The following is an 11,726-nucleotide window of genomic DNA, read 5'->3' on the forward strand; positions in this document are numbered from 1 at the left end:
CACCCATTCAGCATTTGCAGGCTGTTCCCTGGTGTCACCTGGTTAGAACAGTGGCACCTGAGACAGCTTAGGTCCAGGGAAACCTATAGAACACTCTGTTGTTCCACTTGGACTAGCAGTGGCCTGTCTCTCCACAGGGAGCACCGAATTTCCTTTGTCAGTGAATGCCACCCACGTTGAGGGGGCATCATCTGTAACCTTCAGAGTTCACTCACACCAAGGCTTCGTCTCCTCACAAACTGCCATCTACTAGTTTCAGGATGATCATATTCCAGAGGTCAAGCCTGTGGCCAGCCCTCTCCGTCAGTCCTATGAAGTGGTTGTTGGCGGTTTGTAATTATTTTGGCCCTGTTCTTTAATACCTTAAGAGTAATAATCTTCATAATGTGTAGGAGTGGAACTAGCCATTTAAAAAGCTGTGCATTCTTTTAACAGGGTACGTCCAGGGCACCCTGGCAGGTGGGAGAGACTATCCACTTCTTCTACTGTCTGAGTGGACGTGGGCTGAGTTTTATCCCTTTCAAGGTAGGTTGTATGGTCCTCCCTAAAAAATAAATAGTACCATTGATGTTTAAAATGCTTTGACAGCCTCAGTGTGAAGCTTGTACTTTAAAGGATGAAAGTGTAGGTACCACCCAGGAGAGAGATACGTATAGGCAGTCATTTACCCAGGACAGGCTTGCCTGGCAAGGGACGTCCCATGGGAATAGACATGGAGGAAACATAAAGAACATGGGCCACATGCTTCCAGACACACACACACACACAAAGTCTTGGAAACTTCTGCAGAGGGCAGTTCTCAAAGTGTAGTCTTCACAGTGGAGGATGTTTTAATTTTTAAATATAAAGAGTTTTTTTTTTTTTTTCCTGTGACACTGGTGTTCCAATATGGGGGCTCACACATGGACACAGGTGTTTTAGCACTGATTGCACACTGAGCCTAAGGACCGTGTAAGCTGTGAGTTCCTCTGCTTCTTCTAGAAATGGAACTGATCCTGTCACCAGGACTCAGCGTGCTCCTGCTGCGCTCTGACTCTCAGACCTTACAGCCCTTAGGATGGGGCTCACAGAACCTCTTAGAGTGCATGGGCTTGGGCAGCAGTGGTCTGTTCCCTCTCTCTTTATCAAGTTTTCTAGTCACAGGATATTTTTTGTAACTGAGGCAGAATCCCAGAACATGTTGTAACATGTGAGCATACTTCTGGGATGCTTTAAGATATAAACTATGAAATATATGTATATACAAATTAGTATAGCTGGGCATGGTGATGTGCACCTTTAATCTCAGGCCTTGGGAGGCAGAGGCAGGCAGATTTCTGAGAGTTCTAGGCCAGCCTGGTGACAGAGTGAGGCCCTGTTTCAAAGACAAGAAGCAAACAAAAGCCAGAAAAACTTACCATTGGTCACGTTAAAGTTTGGTATTCTATTAAAAACCTTATTTAATTTTAAAGTATACAAAATAATCATATTTTAATAAAGGACATTTAGGGGTTTACAAAATTATATCAGTGACAAGCATGAAACCACAACTCTTATTTATTGTTACAAAATGGCTTTCCAATGACATTCTTGGCAGAAAGAAGTGTCCCCTGTTGGATTTGTTGACTGTCATCTTGTAGGAAACACATAAGGCATAATGGTAATGGTTCAACTTGCCCTAGAAAGGTTATATATTGACCTAAACTAGTTTCTTCTATTTCTTCCAAATATCCACATTTCTGTTTCCAGTTAAGAAGGCAATGCTGAAGAGGAAGGCAAACACACTTTCAAAAGTAGAAAAACTTAGTTTTAATCAACAGGACTGGGAGTCTAGACGTTTCATTGGTTCTTTGAAAACCACCCCATTTGGTTTCTGCACCATTGAATTGTCCCATGGCAGTGAAATTCCCAAGCAAATGCATGAAGTCGCACTATCTTCTGATGCTGACTGCAACATCCCACAGCTACAGAGTAGACAAACTGGTGGGGGTTAGGGGTGGGGTGGGGTGGGGCTGAGTTAGGCTCATGGCGCTTGCCCGTTGTTGGCATATCCTATCTGTCTCTTACACAAAATTACAGTTGACTATTTTAATTGAGGCCTCTTCTTGTCAGAAGCCAGCATGAGACGCTTCCAGTTTGTCTCACTTGTGACAGGCAGTAGGGTTGTAGCCCTGAGCCCAGCACACCAGTGGTGAATACAATAGGTGGGCCCTCAGCCACACTGCAGGTTTCCTTTTAAAGACCCTGTGAGATCTGGTTACACACCATGCTCACTTCACACACTGAACCTCTGAACTAGGGGGAATGTATAATGCTTTCCAGATCATTCTAGGAACAAAAGAGCCTATCTTATTTTAAGGTTTTCATTTAAAAAAAAAATGTACACAGCGCTTGAAGCATTAAAATAGCTTTTTGTCCATTGTTGCAGACATAAACTATCAAAGCAAATAACAGTATGGAGATGCTTTACCTTCAGCTAGGGGTAACTTGGGGGAGGGTACCACGCGGGAGGAACTTTCCCAGTGGCACCTTCCTCAGGACTGGGCTCCTCTCTCCTGCCCTCAGAAGAAGAGAAACAATGTGAGATCCCTTTGTTTAAACTGTGAATGTATCCTCCAAGCTTGGTTGCTACCAGCACGGGGTCTCAGTGGAACTAACTTTAGAACCCATTAATACAGGCATAGAATTGGGCCTTTGTTTGGAAGCTTTGGGGGAAGGGAGGCCCACGGAGGCTTCTGGAGTTTCATGGGAAGCCTACGGGGACTTCAAATGGTGGCCTTTAAGATGGGAATGCTTGTCTTGGGAACTGCTGGTGGCTGAGCTCTGGCGACTAAGCGACTAAGCGTGGGTTGCCTCGGCTTCTCCCTCCATCGTTGCTCTAGCAGCCAGGCAATGCATTAGACTGGTCTTTTGGACTTTCCTGAGCAATACCTAATGAACAAATAGCACAGCTCTGTGATATTTAGCAGGATGCAAATTCCAGACACAGAAATCATGAACACGGTGAAGACAGTCTTTTCTGTGGGCCTGGAAATGAAGCAGTCCACTGTATTGGGGCAGGGCCAAGCGTTGCACTTCACCAAACGCTGCATGAAGAAGCCATTGTACATGATGTAAAAGACGTACATGAAGACGGCTTCAAAGATGACCCGGAAGAAGATGCTGGTGGTGTAGGTCCACCACAGGGACCCTTCAATGCGGACCTTCTGGGTTTTGATCTCTTCGATGTCCTTAAACTCGTTCTTTATCTCTCCCTTCATGAACTTCCGCTTCTTTTCATGTCTCCGGTAGGCCACGTGCATAGCCACCAGGAGGGCTGGCGTGGACACCATGATCAGCTGCAGAGCCCAGAGCCGGATGTGAGAGATGGGGAAGTAGTGGTCGTAGCAGACGTTCTTGCAGCCAGGCTGGAGAGTGTTGCAGACGAAATCGGCTTGCTCGTCTCCCCACACCTCCTTCGCGGCCACCACGAGGATCATGATGCGGAAGATGAAGAGGACCGTGAGCCAGATCTTCCCAATGCTGGTGGAGTGTTTGTTGACACCCCCGAGGATGCTCTGGAGAGTGCCCCAATCCATCTTGTCCTCTGGGTGGTTGGCACTGGAGAAGACAAACATAAAAAACAGGTATCATCGGTTTGGCCAGAAAGTGGGTCCTAATCTCTGGTTCTGGGCACGTATTCTCAACTGTCTTCCTGGACAAACTCCACAGCCTCCTCTAGGATGCTGATCGGTGACAACACAATTTACTTTGCCATAGGGTTAAGTGTGTGGCTCCCAAACCATCTCCAACATATTTCTTTGTACAGTTCTCAAAAAAAAAAAGGTTTTTTTTTGTTGTTTTTTTTTAACCTGAGTTAATTCACCTAGTCTTTAGCACATAATAAAGATGTGGGTATGGGGTGCACCAAAGCAGAGTACTCGTTACTATATAGGGCAAAACCGAGTCCTGGCTAAGCCTGTCCCCATATGTTCAAATTTCCATACAGGTCACCCAGTGGGCTGTGTCAGTAGCGACAAGGTTTGCAGTGTATCACAGTGACAGAAAAAAGCCTGGGCCAACCTCACCGTAGAGCCAGGGCTGCCCGGCTCGTATGGCAGAATTTGTGAAATCCCACAGGACCCCATGTTGTTTCCCAGTAGTTTCTTGGCTGAGGCCACTTCTTTAAACTATTTTAATATTCATGGGCTTGGGAGGCAAGAGCGCTATGTCATTACTAATGGTTTGTATTTACATTTGAGATTCCTCAGCTTAACCTCTCTCTACAAGCCCTGCTGCTTCCACCTTCTGTGTGAGAGGAACAGGGAAAAAAAGAAGAAAAAAAGAAAAAAGAAAACCAAAAAAGGGACAAAAACAGACAAACAAACAGCACAACACAAACAACAACAGCACGGAAACAAGTCTCCGCATTTTAGGTCTTCACATGCAGGCTGGTAGCCCCACTCTCAGGTTGGGACTGTTTGGCTAACGATCCGTGTCTGTTTTGAGATGTGTTGCAAGTGAGGGTTGCACTGTGGACTATGGTTTTAACCTTGAAGTGATTCTAAAATAAATATATGATGAAAAATGACGGGAAATTAGCTCAGCGGTTTCCAGTTGCTGGTCCAAGGAGCCACCTGATGGGGGTTTTGCCTTGGGTGGCACCACAGTGTACCCTGCCTGGGTAACACAGTGTCTATATATTGTCTGTGTCCTAGATGAGCCTCCATAAGCCAATGACCATCATCTATTTCATCCCAGGGCAGGAACCTTCCTCACTGACTCATGGCTACACCTGGTCTGTCACAATCAATCCCTCTTTTGATTAATCCCATCCTCCCCGCTGTCCTGACTCACTTGCTTCCACCCCTTCCAAGCTGTAAAGAATACTCTTGCTCTTTCTTAAAAGCACCCTACCCTCCTGCTTAGCAAGTTACATCCTGTTTCGCAGTGGACTCGCAGCAAACGCAGAGAGAAGTCCCTCCTTGCCCCTAGTGGCTGTGGCAGAGCACCAGGGAACCCACTTGCTGGAACCCACTCAGCTCTGCCGTGGGCAGAGGAGATAGGGCCAGGGGCATGGGAGTTAAGGGATACTGACGTATACCGGCAAAGCATCAAGTCCTATCCAACTTGGAAAGCAGAAGCACAACAGGCTGGGCGGGTTCAGCCCTGACCCATTTATACCTAGCCTGTCAGAGGGAGGCCCCTAGGGATGCTGGTTGTCCTCTGAACAGCCTCTCAGCTCCATGTGGTCTGCCCCCCAACAGCAGAAGGATTGAAAAGCAACAGTGTTCCAAGCTTAACAAAACAATCTGATTGGAATTAGACCTTCTGTTCTTCCTGCCCCTTCTGCTGAGTGGAGATCAGGACATTGAACTAAACATCACACCTGACCCAAAATACAGAGCTGGAGGGTCCCTAGGGCATGTACCTTTGCCTGCCTATAGCATCCGCAGATTAGCCCAATTATTATCAACACAGGAAAAAAAAAAAAACTCAATTTCTGCGTAAACTTTGCACTTGTTTATAAAATTACTTAAGTGTTTGCTGAGTTTGAGTTTCTTGTGTTACCCAGGTTGGCTTCTAAATCCACGCAGCTGGAGTTAGCACAACATGGCGTGGGGAGGTGGGGGGGGTATGCATCTATTATAGCAGAACTCTATAGGAGGCTGAGGCAGGAGGATTGTGCTGACTTGAGGAAAACTTTTGTGCAGAGCAAGACCCTGGCTCAAGAAATAAACACCAAAAGAGACAAGAACAGAACAGAACAGAACAGAACAGAACCAAAACTAAAAAAAAAAAAAAAAAAAAAAAAAAAATGGGAAAGGGTGGCCAGATTGAACAAACAAGGTCAAGAAGAAAAAGAAAGAAAGAAAAATACCTCCAAAAGAAAACCAAGCAGCTGGGACATAGCTGTGGGTCCCAGCATATCTGATTGCAGCTACTTGTCTTAAATGGTTTTCCTAAGCGGAGGGAGAAGTTAAAATATGACCTCACAGAGGGGTTAGGAGTACTAAGCCAGCAGGTGAAATTGTCAATATTCAACTGTGGTGTAGGAGGTGATTTCCAGGATGGCTTTAGGACTAGGCCACACGCAGGTCCCTACCTGGCATGGGTCACCTGGAGATTGCCTTGAACCCATGAATCATTCGCTCCTGAGTAGAAGGAGCTTCTCCTTGTTTATAGTATATACAGCAAATGACCCTTATTCGCCTTAAAGGATACTTCCGGGGTGCTGGTGGGCCGCCTCCAGATGCTGACCCCACCGCACCCTCCACCCTTCTCATAATTCACTGGCTTAGCCCATAGTTCCCAAAGGACTCCGGGGTAAGTGTAGCCATGACCGAGCCAGGCTTCTCAGGACAGTCCCGCGGACCTGAGCAGTGGGTCCCATTTAGGCCTATGCTCCCTTCCCTTCCAGTGTGGCAGCACTGAGGGCCTGATGCAATTGTCCTAAGGGACAAGTTTCTCAGCAGCACACCATCTGTGAACCTGTGCCTTCCCTTCCAGCTGTAGCGTCCCGCCTGGACGCAAATCCTTAAAAAGCATTTAAGGAAAGAAAAAAAAGCAATCAAAATCCCCACCCGAGTGCATGCTAGGGTTCCCCAGCTCGCGGGAGCGGCTACGGACGCGCGTTTTGGACGGTCGCCCACGTCACCCCAGTGCTTTAGGTGGTAAAGGTCAGTGTCTTCCCATGGAGGCCTCCTGCTTAACAAATGAAACCGAGTTTTCCTGCTAAGCTTTCGGTTAAACACTTTTCAATGGCGGCAGACAACGCAGCCAGGAGGCCTCGGGAAAATTCTAGCGAAGGAACACTGGCAACACGTCGCAGTCGTGCGCGGAACTGCCTGGCCCCCACGTCCCTCCCCACCCCGCACTGTGCGGGACCTCCCGGCTCACGCTGTGTGAGGCGGCGAGAGCCGCCGACTCCAACCCCGAGCCGGGCCAGGCGACTCCAGCCGCAGAAACGCGTTTACGGCTCGTGTCCCTATGCACGGGTGGCGGTGGCCCGTGGGGACCGCGCAGCACGTCCCGGCCTCGGTTTCCCAGGACCGCAGCGGCCCGCACCCCTCTTCGCACCTCACGCGTCCCTACGGGCTGAGTCTCGCGCCCCAGCCACCGTGGGGCGTTGCGATCGAGGGCGGGCTACACCAGTGTGACTCGGTGGCGAGGATTGGCGGTCGCACCTGTGTCCCGAGGAGCGTGCAGCGCTGGGTGGCGGGAAGCGGCGAGGCGCTGTCCCCCGTAAGGAACAGGTCTGAAGTGGGTCCCGGGGCCGATTGTGGGTTGGTCCGAAGTGGGTCGCCGGCTGATCCTGTGCTGTTCGCCTCGGGTCCCGGTGGAGGCTGCGCTCAGTGGGCTGGAGCGCCGCCGACTGGCTGCGGGTTGGGAGAGCGGAGCGCGCCGCGCGCTGCGATCCTGGACACCTGTTGGCCACGGCGCCTTTTAACCAAAGCCCTCACCCCGCCTCTCTCACCCTGGAGCGATTGAGAAAGTTGCCGAGGAGGCGGCTCCTAGTAGCCCGCCACCCCCAGCGCCACGGGCGGGGCTCTCCGGGCACCCAGAGCCGTCAGGGCCCGCCGAGTCGCGAGCTCTCCTGGAGCCTAGGTCACTCCCCACCCCACTCCGCCCCACCCCACCCCCAGCTCTCTTTGAGCTCAAGGCCCTTCCAGTGTCCTGTCCCGAGCGCAGCCTGAACAGAGCTGGTAGACCCTGTGTCTTCACCCAGGACGCAGGTCGCAAAGCTCCAAGTCCCAGCTACTCGCTTTTGGGGGAGTGGGTGATGTTGAAAGAGAGTTGATGTCGCTCTTACTACTCTCACTAGTGGAAAGTGTGCTGTTACGTTCGAAGCTTCGCTGTAGTAATATACTATATATACTCTGTGTGTGTGTGTGTGTGTGTGTGCGCGCGCGCGCGCGCGCGCGCGTTAGATAAACGGACGGTACAGTTTTATGTTGGCCTGCAGCTTTGCAGCTTCCAGTAGCGCACAGGAGACTCCTCTCCCGTAGAGGACCCGCAGTGCAGTGAGCGAGTGGAGGCATCTAGGATTCAAGGCAGACTAACAGAGGGCGCCTCCAGGGCTGGCCAAATTCTGACTTCTATTTCCTTGAATTCCCGATTTAATTCGATCACTTTGAACAGAGTTCCAGTGGCTAGGACAGAAAGAGATGTAGAGGTGCGTCTCCAGGACTGGCCTGGAAGTGGACTTGTCACAGTCTCTGGAGGGTTCTCTGCCTGTGCCCCCCCGCCCACCCCGCTTTCTGTGTCCTCTTTTCCACAACTGAGAGCATTGCAAGGAGGGGGCGCCCAGATTCTGCTGGGGGGGGGGCGAGGGATGCGGAAGTGGGGAAAGAGCAGAAGAGGTTAGGCAAGCCTATCCCTCTTGGAGTCCAGGCTGCTGGGAAGACCCTGGGCAGCAGGCGTCTACCTCTCCGCCAATCTGTCTATGGGTTATGAGGGCTCGGTGTTCACATTGCTTGGCTGTCCGGATAGTTTTGAGAGGCAAGTGACATTAAGGTGGACATTCACAAGAGCAAGCTACGCTTCAGGATGCTTAGGATAGCTAGCTTCACCCTACTACTTGCAACCCGAGTCCTAGAGCGTCCAGGTTTGGAATGAAAAGGGCACATCCTCACAAAGTTCCTTCAGATCAGGTTTACACGCAGTGAAGAGGCAGTGATTCACTCTGACGAGGCCCATCTGGTCCAAGGAATGGCTTTCAATGAAAAGGACCGTAGCTGGAGGTACATACATGCTTTCCTGTAAAGCTGGCTCACTGCCGCAGGCAGACCTGACTGCCCTTGCTTGGGCAGAGGAAGGTTTTGCAAGGTTGCACCCCCACCTCCTTTCTAACTGTAAGTCTTAATCTAAGAGGGAGTGTCTCTAAGGAAGAGAGCCTCGGATCTGTGTACAGCCCTTCAGAGAGAGAGAGACATGCTGAATCAGCTTGTGTGGAATAACTGGCCAAGCCAGATGGGGTGGTACAACTTCCTTGGCCTGAGCACATCTAGAAATGAATCAAAGAGGTGATGAGGTGATGGCAGCAGGCAGGGGTGGACGGATGTTGGCACCTTTAGCTTCTCATGGGTCGTACAGTTTTCAGTCAATTGGAGCTCCTGTTCAGTGAGAATGACAGAAGCTTCTAGAATCATTGTAGGAAGTTGGCCGGTAAAAGATAGGTTGGAGATCAGAACTGCTTCACTTTCTCCATTAAACAATTTCTCCTGTGGTTTAGTGCCCACGTTATGATTACAGGTTCAGCGTCTAGTACCCTAAGTTGCTTCTACAGATTTGCATAATGGCTGTGTGTTGGCTGATGGTCACGGGTGCTGGGAATATTAGGATGTATAGCTCATCTCCTCCTCTCTTCCAGCATTTCTCCTTGTTTCTTTGTGTTATGTTTTCTTCCCAACTAGACCAGAGGCTCCTCTAGGGTAAGAAATGCTAAATTTATTTGTGTATGTGTATACTCCAGAGGGGGAGAGGGGAGAAGGGAGGAGTGGGGAGGGGAAGAGAGGAGAGGGGTGGAGAAGGGAGGAGAGGGGAAGAGAGGGGAGGACAGGGGGACAGAGGAAGCCAGGAAAGAGCTGGGAGGGTTTGGTGGAGGTTCTCTTGGAATGAGGCTATACGTGCATCTGATTAGCAGCTGTGAAGAAAGAGTCTGTGTACCCCTTATTGCATGGTACCTTTGTAGAGTGAGCACTGGAGCTAAACCAGACTCTTTTCATCGCAGCTCCCCACGTTTTCAACACTCGGGCCCACGAGAAGCTCAGCGCCAGCGGGAACACAGCGGGATGGGAACAGAACTCATGGACCCGCAGTGGACCCGCTCACCCTTGTCTCAGTCGTGTGTGGAAACTAACCAGATAGAGAAGGGTTTTTGACTTGGCTTTCAGCAGAATCCCACGGCACCTTCTAGGTTGGCTGTGAATGGAGGGAACAGCAAGGCCAGACCACGGTGAGGGGTGAGCAGCTATTGATGATTAACCAGTGAGGATCTCTGACCACTGCGCCTTGTAACATTCACGTGTCCAGACAGGTGAGGGCTGCTTTGCTCTGGTCAATACTGAGAACATAAACCCGTGTTCGTTACTGCTCAGCTGAACTTTCCTGGTGATACTGAAAGCGCTTACGAGGTAAAACGGCTAATGTCTAGGCTATTTAGTATCTTAATTCTATAGTTGTTTTTTAAATAATGTATGTATATGTGTGTGTGTATGTGTGTGTATGTATATAAATGTGTGTGTCTGTGTGTGAGTGTGTACCACACACACACACACACACACACACACAATTATACACCTTGCCATTTTGATGGATGACTGCTTGCCTGCTCCCTTCTGGGGCCATCTCTTGAACCCTGGGAAGGTTTCTCTGAATGCAACCCTCACATTTCTGACTCATAAATCAAATGTAGGTGATGGCAGAGAATGTTTCAGAACAAGAAAAGGCTTGCGAGTGTCTGGAGCCCCTGTCCTTCCACTTGACAAGTTTTCAGGCAAGATGGGCCCATCGATCGCCTCTGGAAGAGTTGTCAGCCCTTCAGGTTCTATACGCTTTTCCTGAGTTTGCTACTGAACCATTAATCCTATGGGCGTGATTAATAAATTCTATTCAGCTCTTCCCAAAATAGCCACTGGAAACCTGAGGGCCTCTGGCTTCCCTGGATAGTTAATAATGCCTTACATTTGATAGTGGAATGTCATGGCAGAAATGGCTTCTCTGGGCCCTGCCAGTCTGCATGGGTGATTATTATATGGGATGTGCTTTCACAACCTCTGCTGTTCTTTTGTTTGTTTTGAGTCAGCTTCTTCAGCCCAGGCTGGCCTTGACCTCCCTGAATGGCTTAGGATGATGTGAATTAATGTCCTGCGACTTCAGTGCCGGCATAGCAGGCTGTACCTCTGACCGGGTGTCTCTATTCACTCCCCAGCCTGCTGTAAGTGACAAGGTTTCCTCCGATGTTTACTTTTTATTTTTTTAAGTTTTAACACATAAGGTGTTCTGGGGAAACCAAAGTGGCTGTGTTTCAGCTGCATACATACACACGGTGGAAGAGGCCAGTCCCAATGCCATGTCTGGATGAACAGGGGCTCTTGCGGGCACATTGCTGTGCCTCTTCGGTGGTTATTTAAGCCGACCATGGAAGAATTACAGAGATTCTTTTAAACATGCTTGTATCAAATGCACACACAGATTACTCTGAAATGAAGCAACGATAGCTGCCTCTGCTGGCCAGCAGGAAACATTCTTTCCTACTGAATATTAAATTCTGTGTATTACCATGGCCAGTCAGCATGGAAACTCTCCATTATCCACAGAGGAGTCAATGGGATTTCTGTATTCTAATTTTTGTGAGAATGGTATTGTCCCCTATGTTATTTTTAATTGTTTTTGGAGTGAAGTGTGGGATGGAACTCCAAAACAAACAAACAAAACAAAACAAAACTTATAAAAAATTATAGTCAGGATTGATAATGGATTGTTGGTTCTTTGTTATATTTGATAGACAATAGTAATTCAGTGTTAAACATTTGTCTACTGTGGTCTGAATTTAAGGTTTGTTTCCTACTGAACTATGGTTACCTATGGAACCAATGACTATGGCTAGCCTTTTGTTCCCAAGGTCCTAGTTACAGTGTGTCTGCCACCTGCAAATTCCTTTCGAGGACTGAATATGTAATATTTGGTCTTAAGATTCAGAATAGAACTTATGTGGTAGTTATTCTCTTAAAACTCTCCTTAAACTGTTTGGGAAGAATTTCTGC

The 11,726-nt window shown here is 48.9% G+C and overlaps 1 protein-coding gene across 1 annotated transcript; it reads right to left on the reverse strand.

Moving 5' to 3' along the window:
* Nucleotides 1-1,421: 1,421 nt before the first annotated feature.
* Gjb2 (gap junction protein beta 2) lies at nucleotides 1,422-7,381 on the reverse strand. The gene is made up of 2 exons (XM_021203290.2): nucleotides 7,146-7,381; nucleotides 1,422-3,579 (listed from the first exon to the last, which is right to left on the reverse strand). The coding sequence occupies exon 2, from the start codon at nucleotides 3,555-3,557 to the stop codon at nucleotides 2,877-2,879; it is 681 nt and encodes a 226-aa protein (XP_021058949.1). The 5' UTR covers nucleotides 3,558-3,579; nucleotides 7,146-7,381; the 3' UTR covers nucleotides 1,422-2,876.
* Nucleotides 7,382-11,726: the final 4,345 nt, after the last annotated feature.

The sequence above is a fragment of the Mus pahari genome, chromosome 8 (genome assembly GCF_900095145.1).
Source record: "Mus pahari chromosome 8, PAHARI_EIJ_v1.1, whole genome shotgun sequence".
NCBI lineage: Eukaryota > Metazoa > Chordata > Mammalia > Rodentia > Muridae > Mus > Mus pahari.